At 39.6% G+C, this 18553-nt stretch overlaps 1 protein-coding gene across 7 annotated transcripts in view; it reads right to left on the bottom strand.

The window, feature by feature from the left end:
- GK5 (glycerol kinase 5) overlaps positions 1 to 18553 on the bottom strand; it is an 81108-nt gene that overhangs the window by 40314 nt on the left and 22241 nt on the right. For 4 of the 7 annotated variants that reach the window (XM_064586894.1, XM_064586900.1, XM_064586907.1 and 1 more), the window contains 6 exons: positions 17061 to 17154; positions 10401 to 10532; positions 4963 to 5038; positions 3921 to 3982; positions 3760 to 3833; positions 3496 to 3556 (listed from right to left, as the gene is read on the bottom strand). In XM_064586894.1, the coding sequence (XP_064442964.1) occupies positions 3496 to 3556; positions 3760 to 3833; positions 3921 to 3982; positions 4963 to 5038; positions 10401 to 10532; positions 17061 to 17154 (499 nt within the window). Of the gene's footprint in view, positions 1 to 3495; positions 3557 to 3759; positions 3834 to 3920; positions 3983 to 4962; positions 5039 to 10400; positions 10533 to 16543; positions 16695 to 16878; positions 17014 to 17060; positions 17155 to 18553 lie in introns of those variants that run through there. The other 3 variants (XM_064586922.1, XM_064586911.1, XM_064586918.1) reach the window with 3 other exon arrangements.

The following is an 18553-nucleotide window of genomic DNA, read 5'->3' as shown; positions in this document are numbered from 1 at the left end:
GCTTTGGGCAGACACTTGGCCAGCTCAGTGGGACTCTAGGCAAAACCAGCTCATAACCATCTGGCAGCTCAGGCTGTAAAGGAAAGCCAGTTAGATTGGGGAGCTTAAATGAACAAAGAGTGGAGCTCGGAACCAAGAGAGAATTTACCCACAGCCCTCAGGAGCAGCAAGAAACACATGCATTCAAAGGGTTCATGGGGTACCATGCCTGTATTTCTCATTGTCCCCAAATGCTGCTGGAAGTTCACTTTGGATCTTGTTGCTGCCTGCCACCAAATCTGTTAAATAACAAAAATTCAACCAAGCAAATTTTCTTCTCTTTTCTTTCTTTTTTAAAAGATTTTATTTATTTATTTTAGAGAGAATGACAGAGAGAGAGAGCGCATAAGAGGTGGGGAGGGGCAGAGGGAGATGCAGACTCCCTGCTGAGCAGGGAGCCCAATACGGGGCTCAATCACAGGACCCTGAGATCATGACCTGAGCTGAAAGCAGACTCTTAACCAACTGAGCCGCCCAGGCACCCCCAACTGAGTAAAATTTTAAAAATCTAATTGGCCTTATTAATCAATTCATGAATCGGGCAGCACCCCATCTAGCAAGTCTGGGGACTTACAAAGAGCTACAGAAAAGGAAAGATTTTTTTTTAGAGTAGGCTCCACACCCACTCCCACACCCAGTAGGCTCCACACCCAGTGTGGCGCTTGAACTCATGACCCTGAAATCAAGACCTGAGCTGAGATCAAGAGTTGGTCACTTAACTGACCAAATCACCCAGGTGCCCCAGAAAAGGAAAGATTTTTAAAGGTAGATTGGGAATGGGAAAAAGGAAATTATTAGCAAAAAAAATCCATTGTTTTAGATAAGGTTGCCCTCCTAAGGGGAATGGAAGGAGCCTATCAGAAAATTTCCTAGTGCCAATGAAAAATTCCCATGTTGACTGGTTTAAGGGTTACATTTCTGGGGGGTTGAAACTGTAGTTAGGGAAGGTATTAAGTCTTGGTTTACTAACTTAGGCTGCCATTTTAGGCCTGTTGTTTTCTTTTTCTTTCTTTCTTTTTTTTTAAAGATTTTATTTTTAAGTAATCTCTACACCCAACGTGGGGCTCGAATTTATAATCCCAAAATCAAGAGTTACCTGCTCCACCGAGAGAGCCAGCCAGGCACCCTTCTTTTTAACAATGTAAAGAAATATTTTAAGGACCAAAACTCATCTAAAGAACACTTTGGGCGCCTGGGTGGCTCAGATGGTTAAGCGTCTGCCTTCAGCTCAGGTCATGGTCCCGGAGTCCTGGGATCGAGTCCCGCATCGGGCTCCCCGTTCTGCGGGAAGTCTGCTTCTCCCTCTGCCTCTCTCTCTCTCTCTCATGAATAAATAAAACAAAACAAAACAAAACAAAAAAAACAAAAAAAAAACAACACTTTGTCACTAAACTTCAATTGTTCCAGCCATACCTTTATCTAAACCTTAGCCTACCATTAAATTGAATAAGACTGATCCTCTCTAAATGATGAGAAATTTGTAACGTGGGATTACCTGATTTCTCCACCTACTGTGGCAATCATCCAACTAGGGAAAGATGGTCTATACGTCCTGCGTAAGCTATTACAGGAAATCAAAGTCAAGGTCAGAAAGGTCAGAGTTTCCATAGAGCCCCTCAACCAGGTGGCAAATCCTTGAGATTCTCTAAGTTCTAGATCTTTCATCCAGACATAAAGAGTACAATCAAGAAAGAACCTCAAAAACCTGAAACAGCTAATTTTTCACTCTTCTACAGTTTCTCTACTAGTATATGCTGGCTAAGGAATTTATAAAATAGAAATACAACAATTTATTTACTTTAAAGTGCCTTGTCATTGTTTGGTTATACTGTATCAAATACAAACTAAGCAATGGCCCTATCCCTGTTTTTTTGTCTCAAGAGTATCAAATATAAACCACACATTACTCAGAATACAACATTTTTAAAAAACTTAACAGTTTTCGGGGCGCCTGGGTGGCTCAGTTGGTTAAGCGACTGCCTTCAGCTCAGGTCATGATCCTGGAGTCCCGGGATCGAGTCCCGCATCGGGCTCCCTGCTCAGCGGGGAGTCTGCTTCTCCCTCTGACCCTCCCCCCTCTCATGTGCTCTCTCTCATTCTCTCTCTCTCAAATAAATAAATAAAATCTTTAAAAAAAAAAAAAAAAAAAACTTAACAGTTTTCTGAAAAACAATATATACAAAAGTCAGAAAAGATTAGAGCTTTCATGTCAGAAGAGTGGCCCTGTGGTCTCCTTTCCGGGATATAGAAAATACTCCTGATTATATCCAGGGCACATTAACTTAAAAAGAAAAAAGTACTTTAATTTTATTCTGCAAGGACCTCTCATGTCTCTCTCTCTTTTTTTTTTAAGATTTTATTTATTTATTTGACAGAGAGAGACACAGCGAGAGAGGGAACACAAGCAGGGGGAGTGGGAGAGGGAGAAGCAGGCTTCCCGCGGAGCAGGGAGCCCAACATGGGGCTCGATCCCAGGACCCTGGGATCATGACCTGAGCCGAAGGCAGACGCTTAATGACTGAGCCACCCAGGCGCCCCTATCTTTTTTTTTTTTTTTTTTTTTTTAAGATTTTATTTATTTATTCATGAGAGACAGAGAGAGAGAGAGAGGCAGAGGGAGAAGCAGGCTCCCAAGGAGCAGGAAGTCCGATGTGGGACTCGATCCCAGGACCCTGAGATCATGACCTGAGCCGAAGGCAGATGCTTAACCATCTGAGCCACCCAGGCGCCCCCTATCTTTTTTTTTTAAAAAGATTTTTATTGGGCGCCTGGGTGGCTCAGTTGGTTAAGCGACTGCCTTCGGCCCAGGTCATGATCCTGGAGTCCCGGGATCGAGTCCCGCATCGGGCTCCCTGCTCGGCAGGGAGCCTGCTTCTCCCTCTGACCCTCCTGCCTCTCATGCTTTCTGTCTCTCAATCTCTCTCTCTCAAATAAATAAATAAAATAATTAAAAAAAATTAAGAAAAAAGATTTTTATTTATTTATTTGACAGAGAGACACAGCGAGAGAGAGGGAACACAAGCAGGGGGAGTGGCAGAGGGAGAAGCAGGCTTCCCGCGGAGCAGGGAGCCCGATGTGGGGCTCGATCCCGGGACGCTGGGATCACGACCTGAGCCGAAGGCAGACGCTTAACGACTGAGCCACCCAGGTGCCCCAAGACTCATGCTTTTTTTTTTTTTTTAAGATTTTATTTATTTAACAGAGAGAGACACAATGAGAGAGGGAACACAAGCAGGGGGAGTGGGAGAGGGACAAGCAGGCTTCCCGCGGAGCAGGGAGCCCAATGCGGGGCTCGATCCCAGGACCCCGGGATCCTGACCTGAGCCGAAGGCAGACGCTCAACGACTGAGCCACCCAGGTGCCCCCCTCTCATGTCTCTTAAATCTAATCTCAACTATTCATATACATTATTTAGTTTATACTATGCATGGAGAAACGCTTGAGTTGTCTACTTACCAAGGCCGCTATTGGTATAGGGACACCAAATAACTCTTCATCCACGGATCCAAAATTATGGCTTCAAAGAAAATTGATTAAGAAGTGAGTCATAGCTCTAGAAATATTAATACTAAAATTCAGCAAACTGATTTTCACATAGACCAAAATGTTATATAATGAACATACAAGGATGTCAGACAAATGATAAAATGCTTTCCCCACTAAGGCAAAATGAATTCAGGGACAATTTTGCTGGTTTCTGTATCTGATGTTCATCATTACCTCGTATCCCTCACAGGAGGCAGGATAAACAGTGGTATCGAAAGCATGGAAGTAAGGAGCCGGTTCCAACACATCTAAGCATAAAAATGTGTCATCAGAAGCCAAGCTAAATTATACAAAAATCAGTGATTCAAAAGGGGGGAAAAAAAACCCAACTTTACCTTAAAAGGGTCAAATAGTCCAGTTGCACTGGCATTTGAAAAATCCGTGGCAAATACAGAACCTAAATTTACATTGTAAATAATGTATTATCAAGTAGTATCGATCAACAACTGTCCCTAGTTTATAATCTAAACCTTTGTCTGGCCTCAAATTCATTCCAAAATGTATATTTCCAGTGCAAAGTCTCCAAAGCAATTTCCCACTTAATCTTTTTGAACGTTTATAGTTTACAAAAGCACTTTCATATACATTGTCACATCATGATCCCCAGTTTATTTTGTTATTTCTTTTAAAGATTTATTTATTTGAAAGAGAGAGAGCACGGGAGTTGGGGCAGGAACAGAGGGAGAGAATCTCAAGCCGACTCTCCACGGAGCATAGAGACTGACCTCAGGGCTCAATCTCGTGACCCTGAGATCATGACCTGAGCCAAAACCAAGAGTCAGAGCTTGACCAACTGTCACCTAGGCACTCTGATCCCCAGTTTAAAGATAAGGAAAGGGGTTCACAGATGCATTATGATTGCCTATAGTTACCCAGCTGCAAAGTAGCAAATTTGTTACCGAACTTAAGTCTTAACACTTTTGAAATTAAGACTGTTCTTCTGCCTTCTGTTTGAGTTCTGATCATAATTTAAAAATCACCCTCCTCTTACAAATCTAAAATTTATCTAGCTTTACTGTAACATGTAGTTACTAGGGTACCAAGGTGCAGTATGTTTGGGACAAAGGAAGGAAAAAAAAGTAACTTCCACTTTTTTTAGGTGAATCTTTTCTATCAGTCAAATTTCAGTTACTTAAGATAGATCTACCAGGGGCGCCTGGGTGGCTCAGTCGTTGAGCGTCTGCCTTCGGCTCAGGTCATGATCCCAGGGTCCTGGGATCGAGCCCCGCATCGGGCTCCCTGCTCAGCGGGAGGCCTGCTTCTCCCTCTCCCACTCCCCCTGCTTGTGCTCTCTCTCTCACTGTGTCTCTCTCTGTCAAATAAATAAATAAAATCTTTTAAAAAAAAAAAAAGATAGATCTACCAGATCATCTTTACCTTTTGTGAGCTTATGTAATAACCATGTATCAATAGTCCCAAAGCAGCAATTATCTTCTTCAATTGCCTTTTGCACCTAGAAAACATAACATCACAAAACTGACTCAAAAAGGCTAAATTAGGAAATGCATAATTAAGTGCCAAGATTGTAAATACAATAAAATCCCATTTTTTGATAAGAATGAATATATGTGTGTGTGTGTGTGTGTGTATAAACTATTTTTAAAATATACTCCAAACAGTTCTAAGCAATTACTATAAGGTATAAAAGGCTTTAATTTTACAAGAAACATGTGTTACTTTTGTGATGAAAAAACAAAGTAAATATACATATTTTTAATTTAGACATATGGATATGTCTACATAAAGTCTAAAACAGGGGATGGGGCGCCTGGGTGGCTCAGTGGTTAAGCAACTGCCTTCAGCTCAGGTCATGATCCCGGAGTCCTGGGATCAAGTCCCACATCGGGCTCCCTGCTTGGCAGGGAGTCTGCTCCTCCCCCTGACCCTCTTCCCTTTCATGCTTTCTCTATCAAATAAATAAATAAAATCTTTAAAAAAATAAAAAAATAAATAAAACAGGGGGTGGTATACTATGATCACAGTTCAAATCCAACCCACTGCTTATTTCTGTACAGCAAGTTAAGAATGGTGTTTAAATTTTATAATTGATTTTTAAAAAAGAATACCTTGTGACATATGAAAAGTAAATGAAATTCATATTTCAGGGTCCATAGATAAAATGTTACTGGAGCATAGCCATGCTCACCTATTTATGTGTTATTTATGGCTGTTTTCACATTATAGTGGCAGAGTAGTTTTACAAGTCTAAATTATGACTATCTGGCATGTTACAGAAAAAAACGTGCTAACCCTTAGCATAAAGCATGCCAAAGCAAACAAACATATCACAACCTCTTTAAATAGCTAATAGAGACAATGAAATGATTGTTGAGATATCATTATTATTTTTTTTAATTTAATTTTATTTTTTTTAAGATTTTTATTTATTTGACAGAGAGAGACACAGTGAGAGAGGGAACACAAGCAGGGGGAGTGAGAGAGGGAGCCCGATGAGGGGCTCAATCCCAGGACCCTAGGATCATGACCTGAGCTGAAGGCAGACTCTTAATGACTGAGCCACCCAGGCGTCTCCATTATTATTTTTTAAAATAGGCTCTACACCCAACGTTGGGGGCAAAGTCACGACCCGAGCTTAAGTGTTGCATGCTTACCAACTGAGTAATATCCCAAGGCGCCCTGATATATTACTAACATAGTGGAAACAACGCCCTACATCATTTTTCACCACCTCTCCAACTCTTATTTGTCCTTCAAGACTAGTAGTTCCTGGATTTGCCCAAGCCAACACTCAATGGGAATCTTCCAGATAGCCCTTATCTCACGTCATTACCTCCCTGTTAGACCCTAAGCTCCTTAAGAGCAGAAACTAAATTATAAGCCCAACACCAAGGAGGGTTCCTGCCATATAGCAGATGCTTAAAACATATCTCCTAAAGACAAAAAGAACAGCAAACGAATATATTTAAGGATGAATTCTATTTCAACAGTAGAAAAGATCAATAAAATGAAAACACATGACATAAGTTCCAAAAAAGAAGTCATTGTAGATTATTTATAACAAATATTTTGAAGATTCCATTCAAGCTTTATATCACTTACATAGGGAGTGCTTAAAGTAATATTACTTTATTTCAAACTCTTTTTAAATTTAGAAATTGTGATTCTAAAATTTGTTCCAGATTAGAGAAAGGTTAATCTGTATTTCAGTAAGCAGCAACAATGCCTGACAAGTAGTAAGTTCATCTGTTCATTCAAAAAACGTTTGACAGCCAGGTCCTCTGATAGGGAGTAGGTCCATATGAGGCTACAAAGACAGAGTCAGTATTAGGGCTCAGATTAGGATCAAGGTCAATCCTCCTTGCTTTGGGTTAAGACTCCAAATGGCTCTACCCTATGAGTAAGGGTAAGCTAGAAAGACAGGCTCTCATAGGAAATGCAGCTCAGTTTTGAATCACCTCAATCATTAAACTAGATTGCTGTAATCCTGGTGCCTAGAAGAATGGAAGAAACAAACATAATTCCTGTCCAGAGCAAGATAGTGTTAATGTTAAGGCTCTCAATTTCTACACATAATTTTGCAAATACAATGTCTAGCTGATATACATACACATGCATACAAGTAAGTAACCAAGCTCATCAAACGCATCAAGTTGTATATACTAAATATTTTCAGCTTTTTGTATGTTAATCATACATCAAGTAGTTTAAATTAAAAAGAAATTAAATAATCAGGCATCTAAGGAAACAAGAGAACATGAAAAAGAAAAGAGAGAGAGAAAGACAGAGCCCATGAGGCTACAGATATTAGAATTAATAGTCATGCACTATATCCTAGAAGTCCTTGTCAATGTTTAAGAAGAAAAGGAAAGAAAAGTCATATTTCTACACCATATTGTTATGTTAGGGAATTACAAATAAAATCAATGAGATACTACTTCATACCTATTAGAATGGCTAAAATCCAAAACCCTGATATCAAACATTAGCAAGGATGTGGAGCAACAGGAACTCTCATTCATTGTTGGTAGAAATGTAAAATGGTCTACCCACTTTGGAAGACAGTTTGGCATTTTCTAACAAAGCTAACCATAGTCTTATCATCTGATCCAGCAACTGCACACCTAGGTATTTACCCAAAATAGCTGAAATTTATGTTTATACAAAAATCTGTATACAGGGATGCCTGGGTGGCTCAGTCGGTTAAGTGGCTGCCTTCAGCTCAGGTCATGATCCTAAGGTCCTGGGATGGAGCCCCACATTGGGCTCCCTGCTCAGTGGGGAGCCTGCTTCTCCCTCTGCCTGCTGCCTGCTTCTCCCTCTGCTTGTGCTCACTCTCTTTCTCTGATTAAACACACATACACACACACACACACAAACCTGTACACAAATGTTTACAGCAACTTTATTTGTAAGTGCCAAAAATTAGAAGCAACAATATGTCCTCCAACAAGTGATCAGATAAACGAAACACATCTAGACAAAGAAATACTAATCAGTGATAAAAAGAAATGCATTACTAAGCAATAAAAAGACATGGAAAAACCATTGTTTTGTTGATTTTTTCAACTGTTTTTTCTATTCTGTATTTCATTAATTTTCACACTAATCTTTACATTTCTTCCCTTCTGCTACTGTGGGTTCAGTTTGCTACCTTTTGCCAGTGTCTTAAGTTAGAATGTTAGATGCTTTGTTAATATAATTTCTATATGTAATATAGTCTGGCTATAAATTTCTTTTTTTTAATATGTTTTAAAAAGATTTTATTTATTTATTTGACAGAGAGAGACACAGCGAGAGAGGGAACACAAGCAGGAGGAGTGGGAGAGGGAGAAGCAGGCTTCCTGCGGAGCAGAGAGCCCGATGCAGGACTTGATCCCAGGATCCTGGGATCATGACATGAGCCAAAGGCAAATGCTTAACGACTGAGCCACCCAGGCGCCCCGTATAAATTTCTATCTAAACACTGATCTTGCCGCAACACATGATTTGGTATACTGTGTTTTCATTTTCATTCATCTCAAAGTATTTTCTAATTTCTCTTAGGATTTCTTCTTTTACCCACTGGTTATTTAAAAGGACAGTTTGATTTCCATTTATTTTTGAACTTACCAAATTTCTTTCTGCTAATTCTTTCTTTTTATTTTTAAGGATTTTATTTTTAAGTAATCTCTATACCCAATGTGGGGCTTGAACTCACAACCCTGAGATCAAGAGTTACATGCTTGGGGCGCCTGGGTGGCTCAGTCGTTAAGTGTCTGCCTTCGGCTCACGTCATGATTCCAGAGTCCTGGGATCGAGCCCTGCATCGGGCTCCCTGCTCAGCGGGGAGTCTGCTTCTCCCTCTCCCACTCCCCCTGCTTGTGTTCCGTCTCTTGCTGTGTCTCTCCCTGTCAAATAAATAAATAAAATCTTAAATTTAAAAAAAAGTCACATGCGCTACTGACTGAGCCAGTCAGCCGCCCCATCTTTCTGTTAATTATTTTTAATTTCATTCTTTTGTTATCAGAGAAATACTTGTATGATTTCAGTCCTTTTAAATTTATTGAAGATTGTATTATGGTGTAGCATGTGATGTATCCTGGAGAAAGTTCCATGAGCACTTAAGAATGTATATTCTGGGGGCACTTGGGTGGCTCAGTCAGTTAAGTGTCTGCCTTTGGTCCAGGTCAGGGTCCTGAGATGGAGTCCCACATCACATCAGGATCCCTGCTCAGCAGGGAGTCTGCTTCTCCCTCTCCCTCCTCTTACACCCTCTCAAATAAATAAATCTTTAAAAAAGTAAATGAAATGTTTCTCCTGTAGATGGCATACAGGTGAATCTTCTTTTTTTATTACCCAATCTAAAATCACAATGAGAGATCACTATTTACCTACCAAAATGGCTAAAATTAAAAAACAAACCCTGATAATACCAATTATGATGGTACATGAAATACGAAGTCCTCTCACTGACTGATGGTGGGTATGTAAATTATCAAAAACTGTGGGAAATTTTTTTACATTACCCACTAAAAGTGAAAAATAAAAAAAATATATATATACACATTCATGCCCTAAAAATTCCATTCCCATATATAGATACAGCAGAAATGCCTTTATATATACCCCAAAAGACAGCATTATTCATAATAGCCCCAAACTAGAAATAACTCACATGTACATGAACAGAATGGATAAATGGATAGTGATAAAATCATACATTGAACACTAAATAGCAATGAAAATATAAGAAAATTAATTTACACGTTTATACAAAATTCAAAAAAATTCAGGTAAAACTATAGTATTGAGAAAAAAAACACAAGTTAAAAAGTAAAAGTGGAAAGAAAATGTGAGGGGCGCCTGGGTGGCTCAGTTGGTTAAGCGACTGCCTTCGGCTCGGGTCATGATCCTGGAGTCCCGGGATCGAGTCCCGCATCGGGCTCCCTGCTCGGCAGGGAGTCTGCTTCTCCCTCTGACCCTTCTCCCTCTCATGCTCTCTGTCTCTCATTCTCTCTCTCTCAAATAAAAAAAAAAAAAAAAATCTTTAAAAAAAAGAAAAGAAAATGTGATACACAGTATCGCAATGTTCTATTTCTTGATTCAAGTAGTGTTACACAGATGTTTGCTCCACAATGTATCACTGAGTGGTAAATTTTTGTTTTGTTCAGTTTTCTGTATGTGTTATGACTTACAATAAAAAGGTTTAAAAAAACAGAGTAAAGATTCCTGTACTCCATCCCAATATGTAGTGGATAGTTAATTTTCCCTCAGATAAGCAAATTACTATCTTTATTCCTTTACTTTTTTCTTCCCTGTAGTCTACACACACACACACACACACACACACACACACACACACACTCTTTCCTTACCTCAACCAGGTTCTGTAAAATCCAGGCCAGTCTCAAAGAAACATGCTGGTTTGTGAAACTGAACAAACTGACGGCTAAAAATCGTTTACTTCTAGTGAAAAAGTGCAGCACTCGGCAGGAACTCTGGAATAGCTATTAAAAAAAAAAGATACTTTAGGAAAACGCATTTAATGGTGTTTGATATTTCTATATTAATTCTACACACATGAAAACAAACCCAATAACAAACAAATAATTCAACTACTTACAGTGTTTTTAGCACTTAAGAAAAGTAAAGCAGTATTACCCTAAGTGGACAATTTTTTTTTTTTAAAGATTTTATTTATTTATTTGAGAGAGAGAGAGAGAGCACATGAGAGGGGGGGAGGGTCAGAGGGAGAAGCAGACTCCCTGCCGAGCAGGGAGCCTGATGCGGGACTCGATCCCGGGACTCCAGGACCATGACCTGAGCCGAAGGCAGTCACCCAACCAACTGAGCCACCCAGGCGCCCCTAAGTGGACAATTTTTAATATATGTATTCTAATCTTTTTTTTTTAATTAATTAATTTATTTATTTGAGAGAGAGAGAGAGAGAAACAGCATGAGAGGGGATAGGGTCAGAGGGAGAAGCAAGCTCCCCGCTGAGCCGGGAGCCCGATGTGGGACTCGATCCCAGGACTCCGGGATCATGACCTGAGCCGAAGGCAGTCGCTTAACCAACTGAGCCACCCAGGCACCCTTAACATATGTATTCTAACACATGAAATGTAACGCATCTACTATGACCTTCTTTAGCAAACACAAGAAGCTCAAGATAAAGTCTTTTAAAATAAAAGGTAGAGAGTCAAGGAAGAAGGCTATATTCTGGTTAGAAATATATTTTTAATGAAGTTAGTATTAAACCATAAGGGAAACTCCCCCACATCTTAAGTACCTGAAATTTGGGATGTATGATTTCATTTAATACTATCTATACTTATCTAAATCAAAGATGAAATATATATAGTTTAAAATTTACTTCTTAGTAAGAAAAATCTTTAATTAAAACGAAAAAGCCTTGGGGCGCCTGGGTGGCTCAGTCGTTAAGCGTCTGCCTTCGGCTAAGGTCATGATCCCAGGGTCCTGGGATCGAGCCCCGCATCGAGCTCCCTGCTCCGCGGGAAGTCTGCTTCTCCCTCTCCCACTCCCCCTGCTTGTGTTCCCTCTCTCGCTGTGTATCTCTCTGTCAAATAAATAAATAAAATCTTTAAAAAAAATAAATAAATAAAAAGAAAAAGCCTTTCATAGAAAACTAGCTTTGAGTTTTAAGGTTTGTCATTGAAAAAAACCAAAAACCAAAAAACAAAAACTTTATCCTGCCACCTACTACAAGAATGCAGATGAACAATTCAGCTTCTGAAACTAATGTTTTACAAAATATTCACTTGCATTTTTTTCCCTCTGTTATTGCACACCCCTCCCCTAAAAATATATATTTAAAGGGGCTCTGAGTGGCTTTGTCAGTTAAGCATCCATCTCGATTTTGGCTCAGGTCATGATCTCAGGGTTGTGAGATCAAGCCTTGCATCAGGCTCCATGCTGGGTGTGGAGCCTACTTAAGATTTTCTCTCTCTGGGGCCCCTGGGTGGCTCAGTCACTTACGCATCTGCCTTCGGCTCAGGCCATGATCCCGGGGTTCTGAGATCGAGTCCCGCATTGGGCTCCCTGCTCAGCAGAAAGCCTGCTTCTCCCTCTGCCTGCCTCTCTGCCTACTTGTGCTCTCTCTTTCTGTCAAATAAATAAAATCTTAAAAAAAAAAAGATTCTCTCTCCCTCTCCCTCTGCCCCTCCCTCCCCACTCACACGCACATGAGCTTTCTCTTTCTCTAAAACATTTAAAAAAATATATATGTAGGGATGCCTGGGTGGCTCAGATGGTTAAGCATCTGCCTTCAGCTCAGGTCATGATCCCAGGGTCCTGGGATCGACTCCCACATCGGGCTCTGTGCTTAGCAGGGAGCCTGCTTCTCCCTCTCCCTCTGCCTGCCTGTCTGCCTACTTGTGATCTCTCTCTCTCTCTCTCTGTCAAATAAATAAATAAAATCTTAAAAAAATTTAAAAATATATATATGTATATATTTAACGATTTTAGTTTATTTATTAAAATAGTAAATGCAACAATCAAGAAAATGTATAGACTCAATTCTCTCTACATTTCAGTCTTGTCCCCTTTTTTGGAACAATGAGCCCCATTTTAATTTTTTTTTTCCTTTTCATTTTGGTGAGAGCATTTAAGTTCTACTCTTAGCAAATCTCAACTATTTTTTTTTTTTTTGAGACAGAGAGAACGAGAGAGAGCGAGCATATGAGAGGGGGGAGGGTCAGAGGGAGAAGCAGGTTCCTTGCTGAGCAGGGAGCCCGATGCGGGACTCGATCCAGGGACTCCAGGATCATGACCTGAGCCGAAGGCAGTCGCCCAACCAACTGAGCCACCCAGGCGCCCAAATCTCAACTATATAATACAGTGTTATCAGCTATGGTCATCATGTTATACATTAGATCCTCAGACCTTATTCATCTTATAACTGGAAGTTTATACCCTTCAAACCTTCTGTGTTTCTTTATATTTTGCACTGTTTATTAAAAAATAAGAGTTTCTGAAAGTATATAAAATGACCACCCATAATCCTTCTGCTGTGTTATATGATAAGAATGCTTCAAACTGAAAGAGGTTCTTCCTTCCTAAGAACACTATACTTTCTTCTATTAAAAAAATTACATTTAATATCCTTCAGTGATCTTCTATTAAAATACAGATACCTGGGGGAAGCATACAAAAAGTATGAAGAGTTCTTACACCTGCACTTTTAATCAACATATGAACAATTAACATTTTGTTTTTACATTTAACAAATATTTATTGAGGGCGCCTGGGTGGCTCAGTTGGTTAAGCGACTGCCTTCAGCTCAGGTCATGGTCCCGGAGTCCTGGGATCGAGTCCCACATCGGGCTCCCGGCTCAGCGGGGAGCCTGCTTCTCCCTCTGACCCTCTCCCCTCTCATGCTGTTTCTCTCTCTCTCTCAAATAAATAAATAAATAAAATCTTTAAAAAAACAAAAACAAAAACAAAAACAAATATTTATTGAGTACCTTCTATGTACCAAGGACTGTGCTAGGCCTTGAGAAAGCAGAATGAACAATATAGGCAGAATCTCTGCCTTCTTGAAATTTACATTCTAATGGGAAGAGACAGACAAGTAATCAAGTCAATAAGTGAAATAATCTAAAAAGACAATGAATGTAAAATAAACCAATATTAAATGTGCCACCAAAAAAGGGAAAGAAATCCTGCTATTTAAATTGTGATATAATGCTAAGATATAATTGATGGTTAAAATGATTTTAAAAAATTAATGGTTAAAAATACATCCTGCTTGGGGTGCCTGGCTGGCTCAGTCGGTAGAGCACGCAACTCTTGATCTTGGGGTTGTGAGTTCATGCCCCACACTGGGTGGAGAGATACTTAAAAATAAATCCTTTAAAAAAAAAACAAAAACCCTAAAAAAACCCAAACAAACAAACAAAAAAATCCTTCTTAAAAAATCACCCTTTTGAAATTGGAAAAAAGAAATGTATGTCTTATAATTCATACATTGCTGGTGAGAATGTAAATGATGCAGCTACTCTGGAAAAAGACTGACAGTTTCTTATAAAACAAAACATGCAATTACCATTTGACCTAGCAATTAATTGTACCCCTGGGGTATTATCCTAGAGAAATGAAAACTTATGTTCACATAAAATTCTGTACACAGATTTTCAAAACAGCTCTATTTGTAATAGCCAAAAACTGGAATTTGCACAGATGTCCTTAAACAGGTGATGCATATGTACCACTGAATACAACTCAGCAATAAAAAGAAACAAGCTATTGATACTCGTACAACTTGGATTCTCCAGGGAATTACACTAAGTGAAAAAAGCAAACCCCATGCATCACTCTACGTATATAATATTTTTGAAGTGAGAAAAAATATTTAATGGAGGACAGATTGGTGGTTGCAAGGAGCGAGGGATGGGAAGAGCGTGGGGAGTGCACAGAAGAGAGAGGATGTGGTTATAAAAGAGCAACATGAGGGACCCTTGTAATGAAGGTACTATTCAGCATCTTGATTCTGGTGGTGGATACATGAACATAGGAAAAAAACTGTACAGAAATGATAACACACACATACGCAAGTACAAGTGAAACTGGGGAAATCTGAATAAGATCTATAGATTGTATTAATGTCAATATCCTGGTTGTGACAGTATAGTATAGTTTTGTAAAATGTTACCATTGAGAGAAACTGCAAAGCCTATAAGGGATCCCTGTATTATTTCTTACAACTGCATGTGAATCTATAATTACCTCAATTAAAATTTCAATTAAAAAAAATGTATGTCTCAAAATCTTTGAAATGGGGGCGCCTGGGTGGCTCAGTTGGTTAAGCGACTGCCTTCGGCTCAGGTCATGATCCTGGAGTCCCGGGATCAAGTCCCACATCGGGCTCCCTGCTCAGCAGGGAGTCTGCTTCTCCCTCTGACCCTCCTCCCTCTCATGCTCTCTGTCTCTCATTGTCTCTCTGCAAATAAATAAAATCTTAAAAAAAAAAAAAAAAAATCTTTGAAATGTTCTAAGTCCCGTGAAAGAAAGGACAGTATGGTAGAGACTGGATAGAGAAGTGTGGACATGCTACTCTATAAATGGGATGGCAGGAAAGGGTCACACAGAGGAGATGGCATATGAGCTGCACCCGGGAAGATGAGAAGAATCCAGTCATGATGGCGGAGAGAGCCCCCTGAGGGTACGAAGGCCTTAAGGTAAGAGAGAGCTTCGGTGCTATAAGAACAAGACCACCCTGACAAAGCTGGAGCTGAATCCTTAGCAGCTTCAGGGAGGAAGGGTCTGGGAAGAGGTCAGAGCTGTAGACAGGGCCAATCCATGGTAAGGAGTTGGGATTTTATGCGAAAAGCAAAGAGAAGCCTTTTAGCAACCATTAAGAAAGAATCAGAACAAGAGTGAGAGGAAGCATGGGTGCTGGAAGAACCAGAGGAAAACAATGGTGCCAGGAGACTGCCAACACACATCAAATACTTCACCAGTTTGCTTGGAGCTAGCACTGGCTAAATGAATGACTTTGGTTTCATCTCTGGCATATACACCCTCAACAATTCCATAAGCCTCAATCACTAACCCATGAGCATCCAGCATAGGGGTGCCTGGCTGGCTCAGACGGTAGAGCATGCAACTATTGATCTTGGGCTTTTAAGTTTGAGCCCTATGTAGAGATTACTTAAAAATAAAATCCTTAAAAAAGAAAAAAAGCATCCAGTATAGGATGAGTGCAGAGTAGGAACGGTTCTCTCAGTGTCAAGACAGGCCCTGGAATCATGTGTGCTAAACTCCAAGAGTCTGTGTACATTTTTCTCCTAAGAGAAGCCAAAGCTTACATCATGCGCATGCTCAATATCAAGTAGATGAAATGCTTTAAAGACCGAGTTTTGTGCTTGAAGTCAGTTTTACATTTGAGACTTGGGGTTTGTCCTACAGAAGTAAATGTTTTCAAAGTCAAAACTTATTTTTAAAGGAATAAAAGTTTTGAATACCTCACTGACTAATCTAAGAAATGTTTGGTGAATTGACCTATTAAAAACTAAAATTATCCATTAAGATACAGAATTACACATTATAAATAGTATAATTTTAAATTATACCATTCAAAGTTCATGACATTTCCTTATAATTATTTTTGACTCCTTAATTTCTCTTTCCTGTAAACAGCACCTCTCAGTTCTCAGCCTTACGAGTTATTAAAGCAAGGTGCATTTTCGTATATTAAACTAACAAAAGAAAAACCAATGTGGGTGAGATTATGGCAAAAGTGTCTTCCACTCATGCATATATTCCATAATATCTTCATGTTTGTTTTCATCTAAAATTAATGTCTCCAAATAGTTTTGGAGTAAAACCGATGCTCCAGATACTCCCTGAAGCACCATCTGCCACAGGCACTCTATGCTGAGGAGGCATTTAGCTGTGCGGCATTCGAACACGTACTATTGCAATATGCAACAGGGAACGCGCAGTGTTGATTATAACATCACATACTGCAGGTTTGGCCACGTTTAGAAAATTGTCTTACCCTCTGACTCAGCAATCCCACACGTACGCTGCCACCACCACTGCTGACATCGTCATGGTCACCAGCTTTGTCATTTGCGACCACTGTGGTAGGCATCAGGTTAAGAGCTCGTGGCAGTCTGCTAGTTATCCATCTCGATATCCATTCTCCACTTTATTTATAACAAAAGAGGATGAAATTTGGACATTTCTGTATTTTTTCTGGACATAGTCTGCATCTTGTCTATTTCTCCAAGAATGGCAACATGAATTATCTCACTCTCGTGAGAATATCTGGTCCATCCTAAACCTCCTCGGGGTTTCCTGAAGTGTAATTAATTAAGTACTTGAGTCTACCTCATATGCTTTTGGGTGACTGTTATGGAGTTTCACTGATGTGAGGAGCGTGCGTATGTGTATTCTCTTCTCAACGTCCTGAAACAATACAGGTGGGAGATTATACACTTAAGCCTACAGTTAAGGGACATCTACAGGGAAAATAGTAACATCCAAACCACAGAAGATAAGAAAAAGATTACCTTCATTATGAGGGAATTATTCCAAGACTTTATAAGTTCAACAGCTCTTAGGTCTTGCCAACTAATGAAGTTGTGAAAATGATTTCCCGTTTTCCTAAGAATGACAGAAACAGTATTTTGAGACTCACTATAAATCAGAGGCTATACTAAATAAAAGATCTGCCATAACAGAAAACAAAATTAGAGGCATACTGGAATCTCAAAGTATGATTTAATTAGATGGGGCTTGCTGAATGACTTTTTATTTTATAAATTGAATACATTTTGTAACAATTATAATATGATGCATAGGACGAAATTCTAGACCAAATTCTAACGGAAAATATATACTTTTTAAAGCAGTACAATGTGCACACTTCTAAAACAAAACAAATTTAAGAAAAGGCCTTTAAAGTCATGCTTTTACACTTTAAAAAACAAGAAGCCAATGCTTTCCCCCTTCGTTGTACCTGATACACACAATCAAATCAAAACCTCTGTACCTACAGAAGAGCTGAAATATTGCCTAAACCTATTTCTACATCTCTCAACTTTATGACTGGCTTAGCCACTGGCAACCTACCAGGCTTATCAAAATGTGTCCAATAAAAAGAAATTTAACAATCTCTGGGTCAACATTGCAATATAAGTACAGAACTAAGAAATATAGTAGAAATAAATCATTTCCCTTTTTGGCTCCTGCAGATTCGACCACAGACATCTACTAATCTTCGACATCCAACTCAGACTCGCTTTCTAACCCTGTTTCCAGGTGCCCTCCTGTGTGGGTTCACCATGTTCAATTCTGTAGACTGTCCTTTTCCACACTTCTTAAGCAGTCCACACTCAAGGGCATGTCCTCAACTTTACGAACCTGGAAACATTCTACTCCTGAAATTCTAACATTCCAATATATTAGTCAACACCTCTTGCCATTATTCCAGTTCTCTCAATTTTACTCTCTAAATGCCTTCCCTTCAACCTCACTGCAGCCTTTAATCCCTCAAACATTCCCTATTCTTCCTACCAGCCTCTCCCAGGCTTCCTTCCTTTCCTGCATCCCGTGACCTATCATACGCTCTACCCCTTGACTTCTCTCTCTTTTTAAAAATTATGGTAAAATACACATAACATGAAATTTGCCATTTTAAGCATGTTGAAGTGCACAGCTCAGTAGCATTAAGTACAGTTCACAATGTTCTATGTTACCATTACCATTATTTCCTAACATTTGGGTTGTTTCCAGCTTCTTGCCACTGTGAATAATGCTGCTATAAACACTGCTGTACCTGTTTGAGTCCCTGTTTCCACTCCCTTTGGGCATATACTTAGGATCAGAATTGCTGGGTCACGTGGTAAGTCTACTTTTTGAAGAACTGCCGAACTTTTTCCCACAGTTGGCTGCACCATTTTACATCCCCACCACCAGTATACAAGAGTTCCAGTGTTTCCACATCCTCGCCAACACTTGTAATTCTCCATTTTTTTAATTACAGCCATCCTGGTGGGTGTGA

This window comes from Mirounga angustirostris, unplaced genomic scaffold (assembly GCF_029215605.1).
Source record: "Mirounga angustirostris isolate CCGP_5_RB_7025 unplaced genomic scaffold, mMirAng1.0.hap1 SCAF_1, whole genome shotgun sequence".
In the NCBI taxonomy this organism is placed as follows: Eukaryota; Metazoa; Chordata; class Mammalia; order Carnivora; family Phocidae; genus Mirounga; species Mirounga angustirostris.
The sequence above is the reverse complement of the archived record's forward strand: the minus strand, read 5'-3'. Positions and strand labels throughout refer to the sequence as shown.